The sequence below is a fragment of the Camponotus floridanus genome, unplaced genomic scaffold (genome assembly GCF_003227725.1).
Source record: "Camponotus floridanus strain SB8 unplaced genomic scaffold, Cflo_v7.5 scaffold13, whole genome shotgun sequence".
NCBI lineage: Eukaryota > Metazoa > Arthropoda > Insecta > Hymenoptera > Formicidae > Camponotus > Camponotus floridanus.
Window position 1 is genome coordinate 280800 of NW_020229248.1, and position 16720 is coordinate 297519.

At 34.1% G+C, this 16720-nt stretch overlaps 1 protein-coding gene across 5 annotated transcripts in view; it reads right to left on the reverse strand.

The window, feature by feature from the left end:
- Positions 1–16720, reverse strand: part of LOC105254370 (glutamate receptor ionotropic, kainate 2) — a 145226-nt gene that overhangs the window by 56735 nt on the left and 71771 nt on the right. For all 5 annotated transcript variants that reach the window (XR_003122399.1, XM_025406050.1, XM_025406049.1 and 2 more), the window contains exon 8: positions 485–637. Coding sequence is in view for 4 of the 5 variants with exons in the window: in XM_025406050.1 (XP_025261835.1) it covers positions 485–637 (153 nt within the window). In the remaining variant the exon portion in view is untranslated. The remainder of the gene's footprint in view (positions 1–484; positions 638–16720) is intronic.

Here is a 16720-nt window from a genome sequence, read left to right on the forward strand (position 1 = left end):
AAATTTTCATAAAAAAATAAATCAAAAACGTAGAATAAAATTTTTTTTTCCAATGGTTAATATAAAAAATACATTATTGAAACGATAAAAAAAATATCTTCATATTTGCACACATAATACTTTTTTACATAGACTAATAAAAATTATTTTAACTTGTTTTATATTGAACAGAATGTTATCAAGATGAGTTCGAATAACAAAGTTAATTTTTTCGAAAATAAATACATTTCTATAAAGCAATTTTATTTTACATTTTCGATTTATTTTTCATGGGAATTTGTTCTCTCTTTTCGATTGTATTTATTTTTTCACTCTATAAATAAGCGCATATAATCTAAATATATATGGTTAAATGTAATTTAAATAATTTTCCAAATATCTTGTGTTATTATTTCCAAATTTAATATATAATTTATGTTGTATATATATTGACATGTTATGTGTAAAGAAATGCAAAAAAGGAAGAGGGAAGGAAAGGACTTACCGAGTTAATGTAGTTGATAAGAGACAATCCTCCATCCCAGGGGTGCTCGAGCTCGCAGGAAATATTGGCGGGCCTTAGCGCATGGGATTGCTCCAGGGTACGTAATCCCACCGCGAACACCTGTACACTGTCGTATATTAATGCTGGTTCGGCCTGCAAAAGATATGATTACTTAATGTTCGTCGAATAACACAAAACGCAGAAATACCGTTTCAGAAATAGCAGAATATTTTTGAAGAGAGATTAGACAGAATAGTATTACCTTGACGACATTAACTAAGATTAACTAACAATAAGATTGCTCCATTCTACATTTTCAAATGATTGGTAATTATCACTTTAACGTGCGACTAAGATCGCGCTTTATGATGATATATAATCGCCGTCAAGTCGATGAATGGAAGAATCATTCCAAAAGTATTAAACTTAATAAGGCATATTTAATGGGAATGTGCAAAATTACGATCATTAAAACAGAGCTATTGATTACCGTAAATTGATAGAGATTTGAATGAATTCATAGAGAAAGAGAGGCGAGCGACGAAATGCGAGGATGTGATTTTGGAGAAGAAGTGAATGGACGCGAATTATATATTATTAAAATAGAGAGAGGACGGTAACGAAATGCTCCGGTTATTAATTGTAACGCTGTTAGTCACGCGTATGTATGTGTATATGTGTACGTTTATTTCCGTAAATTATGAAATTCACGGTACGTTGCCGCGTCGAAGTTGCCGCGCCGGTTCTAATCCACTCATCTCGTCGTCGCGTTCTCGACGGAAACGTCGGCGGAAAATGTAATATTCAACGCGAGAAGACTACGACAGATTTGATAGTGACGTTGCGTGAAATAATTTCGTTCACACGCTATTTATCCCATCTCGTCGAGAGCTCGCCGACACTCGTTGCAATTTTCTTATCGCACTTTAAATTTAATTATGTACAAATATCGTCCAAAGAACGCGGTATTAGCGAAATAATAAAATAATCCACGCTCGTTTCCCTGCCACTCTATGTATATTTATTAATTTGAACTTCCTCGCGTATTCCTTCGTATAGATGTTTTTGTAAACAAGTTATGTATTTGATGTAAAATACATATACACATACTGAAATTTTGCATGATTTTATAGTATATCCAAATTTATCATTATCGTATATCCATAATTTAAAAAATGCATGTAAATATTAATCTTCGCTAAATATTAAATTAATGTGTCGCAAGCGGTGATATTTCATTTCGCACATGCAAATAATGTCATTGAATATTTGCTTAAAATGAATAAATGAATAAATTGATGAATACCAGTATAATTAAAAACATTCTCACGTGAACTGCTCATTCGCAAAGGAACAATTCAAATAATTAAACGGAATTGACGTGTTTATCGATTATCGATTTACAGTTTCTCAAATATTGATCGATGTTGATCGATATTGATCGATGTAAGATAGACGAGGGGGATTTTCGGAGACAAAACTATTGTCTGCAGATAGCGGATCATCTTCCGGGATGTATTTTTAGTAGTTTTTCTGCGGAGAGAGATCGACACGAAAGACGGTCACGTCGCGAATTGATTTTGCTCGTATTTCAGAGTCGCGAAACGCGTGGATTCCGTCCCGTGCGGCCGCTTCCCGTCTTCATTTCCTTCCTTTTCGTCCCCTCGGCGTATCCTTCGCGTCGCGTCTGTTGGCAGGTACGTGTTTGAGGCGGACAAACACGCAGGAAGCATCCAGGAAACGAGCGGACTCCGTGCTTAGTCTTGCACGTTTCCCTCTCTCTTTCTCTGCTACGAGTAGTTTGCGGAGCTTTAATGTTTGCCCTGGGTTAAAGTGTGCGATGTGTCCCCGCACCTTTCCGTTGATTCAATATTGCATTTCCGTTGACGACGCGCGAATTTCGTTAGTTGACTAATCAACTTTTCCGACGCGGTTTTAACCGATTTCAATGTCTTTCCCCGTCTCTCTCTCTCTCTCTCTCTCTCTCTCTCTCTTGTTTGTTTTTTCTCTCAATATTCTCTACCTTGTCTGATCGAGTGTTTTTTTGAGATGGTAATATATTTGCCATGAGCAATCTCTAAGAGAGAAATATGCTTATTAATTTGCATACCGTTATAATATTTTTAAGCACAAAAAATAAGTGAAGCAAAAACGATTCACGGGCACCTATACCCCCGTAATGTGACTTTGGACGTGGAGAAAAGCTCTTCTATCTATACATGATAAAGCTTTCTTGCGTGGCACCTCCAGGGAGCTAGGATTCTTAACCTGATGGGAAACTGAAAGCTCGCGATTTTATTTACATAATGTCAAGATTACATTTAGCTGTGCATACAGCAATTTCTTCAGAATATTGTTCAATCTCATCGAAGGAAAATGTAAGACTAGAATAGAAATTAGCAACAATTTTCGAAATCTCGATATTTTTATAACTATTTTCAAAGTTTAAGGAGAATTTTGATAACGCATTTTTGAAATATTGCACATTATATCCTAAGTGTTCTTACATTATTATACATATGAATTGTTTGTATAACTCTCTCTATTAATAATCTCAATAATTAAATGAGGAAATGTACAATAATTTCTCGTAGTTTCACTGTAATTTTATGCGAAATGAGTTGTTAAAAGTTTCGCGTGCAACTTCGTTCGATATTAATTTATGAATTATCGAGACAAACAAGCGCGCTGTGGTTTTACAATTACGTTAAAAACCCTCCCGGTGATGTGTGCGGGGCAGTAATAATCCGAAACGAGAATTCGCTGGAAAGTTTGCGAAAGTTGATAAACTGGCGCTAACGTAATTTATATGCGGCAAGACACAAGCAAATGCGCGAGCGTGACATGAGGGATGAAGCAAGTGTGATTCGGACGGACGGAGGATGGGCCGCGAATACATCCTGTCTTACCTCTGCCCGAGGCAAACAATAAAGCTCCAGCAAACTATTTGTAGGCGAGAATTCTCGTCTTGGCGAACTTGAAATCTGTCTGGGATAGCTTACGGGTTCTATAACGAGCAATTATGATCCTTTCTATGTAATTAAATTTTCATCTGTAGAAATATCCTTTTCACTGACTTCAATGACATTGAAACATATGGTCAAAGGCTGAGCAATGTTTAAAAAGTTGTTTTTGTCACTCTCTCTCTAATTGTTTATTACAAAGTTATAAACAAGGAAAGTTAGTCATAGTCATGCTTTAAATGGGAAAGTCTAAAAACATATAATTTTTCCATTTTCCCATTTTCACGTAAAGTGAGATCAGTTTATACTGCATCAAAGCATTCTACTGTCCAGTGTTTGGATACAAAACAAAGTCTAAAAATGTACAGTTTCGTTTATGTTTTCAACTTTTTAATAAAATGAATAACGTTTATCTCATATCGCAGAAGATAAAAGGGAAATGTGATCAGATATTTTTAGAACTATGCATTTTTTTCGCATTCAAAGTATCGGATGATGACAAGATGACAAAATAAACTTTCATCTTTTGCTTATATTTTCTAGACTAGAGTTGATAAGAGCCGATAAGACCTTCTCTTACATATTTTCAGGTCATTGAAATCGATAAACTCGTATTTTATTCAACTTTCTTTCCTATTTTTATAATTTTAGCTAATATATTATTGAAAAATTACGGTAAATAATTAAATATAGATAGTTAAATGCAGTTAATAAGCGAATATTTTACATTTCCTGTACGATATATTATTGATATTGATTGATACATAACATTGCTTATGTATTGAATTTTATATTTTCCGATTTTGCAAAATTGCGCTTGAATAATTCATCAGCTATGTATATTATAGCTGTATTTTATAAAATGCTGATAGACTTTTCTATTCTCTATATAAATATAAAAAAAAAGAAATAGAAATTATAATGAAGAAAAAAATTAATCAACAATATTAAGAGCAATCTCGGAAGTTAATAATTAAATCCGAAAAATATTTTATAGGTGTAATAGACATCAATTATTATCATTAGGCTTGATTTTCGGGAATTAATATCACTGAGGAAGGCAGTATCGAATATTCGTCAATGTCAAAATGTTTCTATCGACGAAGATATTCGATGATGTGTATTATATCACAGCGGATGATATCAATTTTGGGAGGTTAATTAATATGATTTGAATGCGAGTCGAGGATGAATCATGAAGCCAACTGAATTATATATACGCATATCAATCAATTAACGGTCATTATTCTATGCAATTTAATTCATTATCATGTATCTCGTGCCAAATATCTTGATCTACAATGTAATAATGTATAAAATATGATAATTATGTGATAATTATACATGTATAATAAAATCGTCATTCTCCTTGTTAGACACAGTTCGACATTTTTGTATTGAAATAATATACAACGTTATAGGCGTTATTGCGTGCGAAAACAGCAGATCAAGTTGATGTGAATAATGCACTCGTCTATAAAATGATCGTTATAGACGATCGAATGAATTTGCGAATTTTTCCAATCGCCGCACTCATTTGCCGATCAGTGCGACGATGCGCGAATCAAAATAAGGCTGACTGTGCAAATAATAATTTAGCACAGCAGAGTAAATAATGATCAATTATTTACGAGAATATTTATGACGCGCAAAATATAAATATATTTTTCTTTTCATATAGATAAGCATTTTATTTTCGAAAAAACAGCTAGCTTTATTATTATTATTTTCTTTAAGATTTTTTGCTCTCGTGAGACACTGCGAGCGCTTTTGTCATGCCATTTAATCGGGCCGAGTGAAATATCTTGTTATTGAATTTGTACTCCGTTGTGTCGTGATGATCATACAAAATGCAAACGATAACAAAATCATACAGTTGCCACCGCATGTCTATGCCAATTTGTATTACACGTACATTTTCCCAGTCGCCGCACTCATCGTCGATCGGACAACACGATCCGGAAGTGCAATGACACGCGAACGGAATAATAACCGGTATGCAATGCGACAGTACGTACGAGTATTTTGAATCGCTATCGATTTGATGAGAATAATAAAATTGCATGAGGGCCGGAAATGACAAGTTTTAATCGGCGGCACGTGATCGGCGAGACCTGATATATTGATGGAACAAAAATTCGTAAACATCAACGTTGGACAAGTCGCAATAATAGCGAAACAGTCGGTTCTACCATCGTGAATCTTTCATGTTTGCCGACAGGATGAATTCCTATTTTTATATCACTTTGATATTGTTGTAATTTCATATTATACATGATATAAATATAATATGATTTAACTTATAAATAATATTAAAAGAATATTTTAATGATATTACTGATAGAGACGTGAAGTAATTTAAAATAATAAAATGTAATTTTTTTAGGTGATCTAATGATATTAATCCTAGAAAAGCTTTTTAATTTTTTTATATATTTTTGTAATATATATATTATGTAATTACATATTAAAATATTATAAAGTGCAAGCATTACACATATTTGCTTTATATCATATATTTTTTAATAAATCATAAAATTAAAAAATGTCAAATTATTCAAAATAAACGTGACATGAATTTTATCATACTTCAAATACTTTAAAAAAATTTGTATAAAATTTATGTCTAATAAGAATAGAAAATCTAAAATTGCCCATTGTTAAATTTTTTTCTGTCAAAACATGCCATGACAGCCATTCAACATGTCATTGTAAACTCGAAAAAAATATATAATAATTTTCATCTTTAAAAACTTTCTATTAAATTCGCTCACGCAGTAGATAAATAAAATCACTCATATTACTTTCTTCAAACTCAAAATATTACTACTTCAAAATATCACTAATACTTCAATGATGACAGCTATGCTCACGAAGCAATTATAACGAGAAAATCAATCAATATCGCAAGAAAGTAACAACAAGCATGAAGAAAAAACATTATTAATATTTTCCAGTAATCGATTTTATATAGCCTTTTTAAAGAATGAAATTACTTCGAGTATTACACGTTCATCTGTTTTCTGATATCGATATCTGTTATCTGTATTAATGGAGCTAGCTTCGCAAAACGGTACTGCAGCGGCAGCTATAACTCGCATATTGCTCAAAATGCGGACTCGTACAGTCGTGGAATGCAATTGCGCTGCAGGTGCGTGCGTGGTCACGTCGCGGAAAAATTGCACGAGCTCCAATGCGTCTGCCGAATGAATTCGGGATGGAACGAGGAGAAATTAATGGCCGGCGATAGACGACACGGTTGTCACTCCCTTTTTTTTCCTGTTTCGGTGATGGGGACAAGCGAGGGTGCATGAAACGTACGCCTCGATCGAATCGATTGCGGCCGTTCTGCCGATATCAAAACATTTTATCGACGAGTCTCGTGAGATCGGACAATTCAATGTTTCACTCACGAAGAGAAGAAGAATCGAATCGAACGCGATTTCCCGCGTCGCACATTTAATTTTATTCTCTTTGAACAAAATTGAGTAGATTATCGCGATTACTATGTAATCATATTGTAGCCGTGCTAAATTTTATTCATAATGCACGCGATACGTTAAACGCGATTTTACTCGAAAAGAGATAAAAAAATTTGTCTCGATATCAAATTTTTAATTTAATTTATAAAGAGATATGAATAAGTTTACTTAATTTTCTCTCTATATTTTACTGCGCGTCAAAAGTAGATTATTTATTTTTTAATTCCCACTTTAGAAACTTGAAACATGATCGTGTAAAATAATATTAATTGTAATAAGTAAAATATACATAATTTCCAATATAATTGTAATAAACGATATAGATAGTGTTTCCAAAATAATAGGAAATTCTTCACAGCGATTTTATATTTTTTAATAAATTCTATTATGAAATATTATATTTGCGTCGAATAAAATCAATTACAAATTGTAATACATAAGATAAATTTCAAGATGAATCAGTATTTGAATTTTTTAATATGAAATAGAGACTGCATTTTTCTACATTTAATAATTTAAAGATATATGTCATATTATCCACTTTTATTATTACACTATGTTGAGAGACGAAAGTGAGGTGGACGAGCACACGCATTATCAGAAATCTCCTAGTTGGATGGAAGTTGCGATAGTTGTTGCACCATGAATATACTCTGGTTATCCGGGGGCTAATTGGAGCATGCTTTTAATTACACCGAGTTCAACTTAACGCAATGGAAATGGTAGCGTGGCTTTGCCTAATTGCGTTTAATTCGAATGTAATTTAAAGTTATACATTTTTCATGTATATATCTAATGCCTACCAAAATATTTGTCGGCATTATTTGGAATATTACTTACACAAAAATAACTGATAATAATAGGTAACGAGCTTTGTAATATTCTCTTTATCTCTCGCGCTCAAATAATCTGATCGTAGTATATTATGCACGAGCATCTCTCGTAATACTACTTAAAGTTTCGATTAAGCTGTTTTCGAAATTATATTCCTGTGATACATGTTGCTTAAACTTTAGCGTAAGAGATAAGTATATATTAATATTACCTATATTTCCCTGAATTAATTATAAAATTAATTGTTCTTTTATCCCCCATATAATTATCCAGTTATATCACGATTGAATTGTATTCAAAGCATTTTGCAATATAATGGAATCTTTGTAAGAAAAACGCCGCCTTCACAATCGTTAAATAATTTGTACACTTAAAAATGATCGCGTTATATAAAATATTAACCAGTACAAATATTTTTACAAATATTACTTCGCAATATTGGATTTAAATAAAATTGAACATTTCACTGCATCATACGATTCCTATTTATTTAAAAATAACAACTATTTTAAAACTGGATAATTATATATCTGTTCTCATCAAAAGGAACAATAAAAAAGTCTATGGAATTTTTACGCTTTAATTTTTATATATTCAATATTTGTAAGACATATAAAACAGGAAAATGAAATCTCTGTTTCATATTTTAAAAATACGAACACTGACCCATTTATCCTGAAATTACTTTATAGAAATTACTTTATAGATATATATATTATATAATGTATAATTATTTTACGTTCAAAATGCGATTGTTAAATCGATATAAACGATCGCACGAGACCACGCGGATTGGCTTCATCAGTCCAACATCTTGACATCTTGGAAATTGGCAATCTCGCGTGAATAATGAAGAAACTGATATACAACCTCGCGGCCAAACGGCTATCCGGCTACGCTAGATTTAAGCCTTGTCCAGGAGATGCAGGTCCGGATAGATCGAGCGGTTAGTCGCCGGACATCCGTGGTTTTCGTAAGTTCTACCACTAACATCGCGTTCGGCAGAGAAGCCGAAACTGTCGCGCTTTCCCTAATCCGCTATTCTCGTCCGGATAATCGCAATGTGGAATTAATTTGAAAAGATCTATCATTTGTCCAGTCTCGCCTTTCTTGAACCGCGAGTTTAACTTCGCGATGGACAATGACATGCCCAACGATTTTGGTCCGACTTAGCCTGTTCATTAGCATTTAAAGCGAAATGGAAATGCCTCGGTCGAACTACTTGCTGTCGCATCTAACGCGGGGTCTTCACCTTTCCCGCTAGTTAAGTCGGGAACGTTGCAGTTGAGGAATCTGAATAGCTTGCAGATGACAATTAACTTGGCGGAAGTGAAATATTTCTGCCGTCGCGCTACTATGATTAATGACGATGTTTTAAAGATCAGCCTACCATATGTCTTCATTAAAACATAAAGGACAATCTGTCATCTGTAATCTAAGTTGGCTAATTCATCCGAACCGGCAATAACGACAATTCATAAGCGCAAAATGTGCGCGAATGGCTTTCGACACACACATACACACATACATATATGTTTTTCTCGCGTTACACGTATTTTCACTCCTCGTAAATTTTGCCTTCGAATAGTAAGTGTCCATTTATTACACAAGTCCGAAAAATTCCCGCTATTATGAAGATCGATATTTCCCTTTAACTTGACGTAATTGAAATAAATACTTCTCGGACTGGCGAATTCTGAAACAAATCTTGCTTTGTGTCGCGAAAACCCATCGACGTGTTTCTTCCATTACATCGACCAAAAATGTTACGTTTGGCGAATAGAAATTTCTTTATGAAGTCACTGGCTTAACCAATCTTTCGCGTGTGAGCACCGTTCTCATAGTCGGATAACGAAAAGAAAAACGGTCATGGTTCTTATCCTACTTACCACCGAACACAAAGCTACGATCCGATTTGTTTAAATCTGAGAATGTTCACAATTTTTCCTTAAAGTAAGCTCTAACGTATTTGAGTTAGGATTTTAAATGATTTATTAAAGTTTAGGATTTTAAATAATTTATTGTCTTGTATCATGTACTTGACGTGATACAATAAAAATATAAAATTATACAGAAATTATTATTCCATTAAAAATCCTGCCAATGTTTTTTAATATAATTTTACATCATTTATGCATCTTTGAATTCTCCGCTGAAATGATTTTAGAAACAGATGATAAAATATTTCAAATAGAAAATATAAAAATATTTATATAAATTATATTAGTAGTTATTATGTATATATTTAAATAATTATCTTCATTTCGAATTTGAAATATATCTTATTGGATTTTAGTGTTAAACTTTAAAGTAGAAATTTTAACATTCTTAAATTCTTTAATTTCTTTCTATATGTAAAAAATTTAGCAAAAAGCATATCGGAAAAAAATCTCTTTTTGATAATGTAATTTCTTTTTTCATACACACACACACACACACACACACACACACACACACACACACACACACACACACACACACACACACACACACACACACATATATATATATATATATATATATTATTTATTAACATAATAATTTCAATTTTGAATGAATATTTTTTCAATTTTATATTTTATTTCGTAAAAACATGAAAAGCAAAATGACAAATCAAATGTCGCATTGTAGCAAATGTTGCATTTTGACACATGCTTTTTAAACGAAAAAAGTTCACATGTGTGTAATATTATATTTTATAACCAATAACAGCGCCATCAATGTTTATTTTGCTGTCCGCAAATATAATAGATTTCTGTCATGTAATCAATAAATCACCTTGTTTTATACATGACAAAATTTTGAAAAAATTGGCATTACATGCTTTTTTATATCTCCATCAGTTTTTAATATATTCGATATTGTATATTTCATGTTTTTCCCACAAGAGGTATTTTTATTACAATTTAAAGCAAAATAAGTTTTATTTTCAATTAAATAGTAAGCTTAATTGAGCGTATTTTATATTCTTTTTTTATTTTCAGCTTAATTAAGCGTATTTTATATTCTTTCCGTTTCATGCTTCAATGCGATTCTTTTATTACAAATTACCGGCGAAATTTTGAATGCCATAGAATATATACATATATATATCGCATCCGCGACGATAAAATATTCTGCTGGCAAGCTGAAGTCCGATTGTCGTTAACCCATTAAAGCATCATGAAAGTGCGAATTACAACCAGTCGAGCGCGAAGAATTAGTTGAATTAGGTAATGCGCATTAATGAACACCTGTATTTTATGTGAAGGAAATTCCAACATTGACCGCGCGCAGCAATGTTCCGCAATGATTCGTAATAATTCGTAATAATTCGTTAAGCCGTTCGCAGTGGTCGCTGTAAATTGGTTGTTTGCAATCGGCCTGCTATTGACAGTTTAACAAGCAATGGATATGATTTATGATTGCCAGAATGCAACTCAATTTGTGCGCGATAGAAGTCTCATACGCGCTATTGCAGCAATAAAACGATTTGTAGGAAAAATCCAAACGAATTTTCTCCGTATTTAGTTTCGAAATTATCCCATGTTTAACGGCAAATCTAACTAAATATCCCAATCTAATTATATAATTTTCGATACTAATAAATTGAAAAAATTGCGCGAATGACACACCCATACACATATCACGTACATAAAATAGACATTCACAGTTAGCGAAGCGCACGTCAATTTTTTTTTTGGCCAGTCGGTGCAGATTTTTCGCGAAGAGATTCCAGCCCAGGCCAATGTCATGCCAGCCATATTTTTGGCCAGCCACCACAGTCGCTACGGAACTTACCTTCCCAGTGTGACTACACACTCCAGCTGGCAAATAAAATAATAAAACCTTTCGAGTGCGCGAGATAGCATGATTTATAGCGCCAACAGCAAAGGTTATCCACCGCGGTGCAGAAAATTCAGTGATTCATTGGCTAAGCGGATCGGAGAAGAGTTTGGAGAAATATGAGACAGAAATCTTGACGCTACGGCTGTTCCTTCCCTTTCTCATTAATCCGCGCATTAAGCGAAAATTCGTAATTAATGAGGCCACCGGTTAAATACACGTTCTGCGACAGCTTACAAATGTACAGCTTTTCCGTTTCCTCCAGAATAAGGAAGGATTTTTTATTCAATGTAATTAATTCTTCTTTCATGGCATGAATCTTTGTGTTTTAAGCGTAATAATTGATAAAAATAGAAAGCTAATTAATTATTATATTTTAAAATGTTCAGATCGTGTTGTATCTATTTAATTATTATTATTAAAAAAATTATAAATGCTTAAATTATAATATGTTCTTCGATGACACAAGTTATGATTCATTAAAGTTTATATGTATAAAGAATTTATTATATTCCATTTATTGTATTTTCTAAAGGAACAAGAATAATTTGTTTAAATTATAAGTAATTCATTATAGAATCTATATCCTATAAAAAGTGTCAAATTAGAATTATCTTAGGATCTGAAGATCTCCTAAAGCGCGAAAGCTTATTCGAAAGAAAACAACTTTTACAAAATTCGAGTTCGGAGAGCGGCTTTACATTAATGTCCCTAAAACATACAATCTTTTTTTTATTCAGGAAAGTCGTTGAAGTTTACGGAATCGCGCAATTAGGCATGCTGTTATCCGACCAACCCCGGCGGTTTCTTCATCACGGTTTGACGTAGATCCCTCTCGTTACGCCGTTACATCAGCAGCTCTCGTGCCCTTCGCACTCGTCTCACCTCGTTTTACCTCGCGTTTTCCACACATAGAAGAGAAGAGACCGAAAAAGTCCATCTCGCTTCAACGCGGGTGTTACCTCGCTCTCTTCTCTTTCTTCCGCTTGAGAACAACCTGCTCGAAGCAGGCAGGGGAAAGAAACAGGCAGAGAGGAAACGCTCTGCCGCCGGTAAGCGCAATCAGTATGCATCTGAGGTTTCCACGTTGATGTAACAAGCTTCTTCTTATCCGCGTTCCCACTTTTTCCTATTACGTAACAGTCTGCTTTTCTCCATCTTTCTCTCTGTCTACTTATATCGCGCTTCTTCCAGAAACCACTACCCGCATCTATATTTTTCCCCTTGAAGCTTCTTGCGATGAATTCGTGGCGAGAAGAGTCAGAGAGAGACTAACCAGGTATGCCTCCTACTTATCCCGGCGGCTGTTTGCTGGCTAGAATCGTCCGCTCCTCTTTCTCTCTTCGAGAGCCTAAACTGCGTCCTCCTTCTTTTTTCTCTTTCTTTCGCTTCGCCATCGTCAAGCGTTGATTGTGACCGAGCTTTTTGTGTGGCTTTGCCGGAGTTAACTCGGTCGTTTAGCGGCGCGAAAAAGGAAGGTGGTGGTTGATGTGAGGACTCGGCGGTTGACGGGACCGGAAGAGCGTAAACGACGAGGGTGCATCCTCCTCGAGTGGTGTCGAAACAAAAGCCACCTAGGTAATTTTACCACGTAGTCTGCGAGTCGACGATGCGAACAGGTTGTTCTCGACGATATAGAGGCGTTTGACAATTCGCTCGACTGAAGGCCTCTATTATTCGGACGTCGGTCGAGAAGAATGCCGACAACATCTTAAACTCGATCACGATCGATCGTAGGCTCAAAGTTAATGCATGCTTCTAATTATTGTAGTATTTTAAATCATTAATATAATAATATTATAAAAGGATTTAAAAATAGTTTTATATAAAATCAAAATATATATGCTGTGTATAAATGAATGATTAAAATATATGCGTGTCATAATTGAATTTTTACACACATGGTAGACCTTGAAAAATTTGAATCGATGACACCGTGCAAAGATAGTCACTTTTAAAAGCGAAAGGAAGTCATAGGAAAGCAGGGAGTATCTGCGCCCATTTCGCTAACGAGATATAAAATAGTAATAACGGTCGAGCCTAGCTTCTCTTCTGACATCTTTTAGTAAGATTACAAAATCGAAGAGGAGATACACGTGTCCTAATTTTTGCGCTGCAATTTTATATACGATAATTACATAATCGCTTGTATTTTGTACTGTTATAAAATATATTATATATGGTATATTTTCCCGATAGCAATATATATTGCAAATTTTGGTCCTTCATTCCGTTTAACATTTTCATAAGCGTATCTTAAATTTTTCTCTTCCCTGGCAATATTCCCAGGCAACTGTAGAGACGTTAATTCGAGCTATTTCGTTGATATCCGCCGATATCATCACGTTTACAACGTTTTTGCGAACAATTAGAATGTTCTTGAATTGCTCGTAACCACGTTGCGGCTAATGTCCGAAATTCCGACAAAGCAATAAACGCGGAAAATTCCACGAGAGGGATAATAATCTTGAATTTTAGCTTCCCAGAATCGAGAGAAAGTGGTACACGGTATTTTTTTGGTGGAAATCTTCTTAAATTTTATGCATTCTACGCGATGGCAAAATATAAGATTATTGTTTATCCAGATTAAAACAAAAATGCATTTAAGTTAATTAAATCTCGCAGCCCGTTTCTGACAATGAGTATATATTACATTTGAATATTACGCCTTCGCATTATGCCACCTCGGGAAGTTTAACGGCTGTAGCGGAAGTAATTAGAGAACTCTTTTTCTCGTGGATCTGAACCCGGACATTTTCTCATGAATTGTAAATGCGACCAAGTTTTTTAATCTCAGTATCGCATCTGGAAATTCAGGTTGTTTATTTACAATTCTCTCTCGATCATAGATGCGACGAACGAAAGAGAATATTTCGATTATTCGAAGAAGGATTGCGAGAGATTTACTCAAATCTGTATAATTTCTATCTTCGTCTTTTCTTCGCGGACGCACAACTGACAGAGTAACGTGATTTAATTTTATTATGAGTTATAAATTGAAAGAAAATAAATTATCCTTTTAAGTATCTTTTTCAGCCGAAATACATTTATGCAAGGATAAAAAAGTTGATAGATCTAAAATATTTCAGGTGATGTTAGAACGACTTTAAGCGGCACGAAATGCTCACTGAATAAAACATCATTTTCTTTCGTCCTTTCCATCGCAGACTGAGCTAGAGAAATAGCAAATTTCCTTAGGAATGCATATTTTTTTCAAAAACGGTAAATATACGTTTCCAGGAAAATGTTATTTTATCCTTTCGGACAATCGTTCGGACAAAAGATCGCGCTTTTTCTCAAACCTGACTGAATCCCCTTGGTTTTGTTATACATGCAAATAACCCTTCACAGTCCCTGAAATACCGGTCCTCTGGGCGAACGAGATTGGAGGGTGCGAAAAATAATAATAACCATAAAAAAGGCCTCAGGTATAACGCGAATATATTCCCGGAATAATATCGCTCTATTTGAATTATTAACGGTAATTTCGAAGAGACCCTCTTCGCGCAAATCGTTTCTCGCGTATTGCACGCGCGAAACGCCTCTTTCACTTATCGTAAACATCGCATATTTTGCTTGTAAATCGAAGAGAATTCGACGTTTGTAGAGAGACGAATATGTTCGTGCAGTTCCGTGATGCGAATCGTCCACATGTTTGTGGAAATCCGGCGCGAGATCACGCGCCTGGAAAATCGATTTATTTATTCGGTTTCAACGCAGGGAAAGGATTATTTGCATTCAAGCAACCGCCATGCGGACAGAGCAAATAAAGAGAGATCTGTGTGTATTTATAATCCCATGAACTTATATTCCGTATTTCACGAAACACATTGCGTTACGTGAGAATATTATTTGATTTTGATACTTTCGCCAAGATTTTTTATAAGACATTATTTATTACTATTACAATTATAATAACATCTCTATTTTTGTATCCATGCAATATATATTAAACGAAAGAAATCAAGAACAAAAGAAGATCTCTTAGATCCCAAAGCTTAAAAATTCAAGAAGTCAATGAAAGTCAAGGGATCTAAGAAACTGAAGACTCAAGAGTCTCTCAGAAGAGCGAAGATATAAGAGCTTAGAGTCGAATATGACAATTCAGATGACCTATTTGAAAATCCAAAGACTTATAGACGGATATTCAACTAATTAATGTAGAAAAAGTTAAAACCTAAAAAATTGTAAGCTCGATGAATTGCGGGAGCTGAATGAAATCGTGATCTCCCATGTACGTACGGTGCTTCATCGATACACTTTAACGTATTTACGCCTGCCCACATGTGCGTGATACGAAACGCGATTATGGAACGTCGTCGTCGCGACGACAGCACCGTTGGAGTTTCACGAATGTCGCAACGACATTCTGATCTGCATCTAAATTGGAAAAAAAGCATTAAGCTTCACACGTCGCAAACGCGTTGCGTTGCTCGCGAACGGACATTGTTTGCGAATTTTTACATACATAGCGTATGTTGTCGCGTAATTTTGTCATCAGGGAAAAGATTCGCACGTTTTTCTTCCGAGTTTCTTTTCCAACATATCATATCGGTTATAAATGATAAGAGCATCGTGATTAATTATTCTAAATAATAGAAATTACATGAGAAATGTATGTCTATTTTCATATTTCCCATACGTTATACAGATTATTTCTAACGAATAATATTTCGCAAATTTTGTATTAACGGTATAATTTGATGATGAAGAAAATGTCATTTGAATAGACGTATAAATGTATATCTCATGTTATCTCATATTTGCGTATATATTCCATTAGAGGAATTTGCAACAACGTCTTTTGAATAAAATGTTATACAATTTAAATGCAAATGCGATTTTCTTTTTTCATATGCATTACGAGAAACTCATACATCATAATTCAATATAATCGAATCGACTAGAGAAATTGTGTCTCTGTACAAAAGTACGAAGACAAACGCTGGATTTCCATTTTCCGATATCGCAATATCTGAATACTTTGCAAGAGAGATTCTACGACAGAGTGCACTCTTTCTATTTATATATATATATATATATATATATATATATATATATATATCAGAGATAATAATAAAATTGGAACAATTCTAAAGCCAGTATTTATTTTATGATTCGTTTTTTGCACT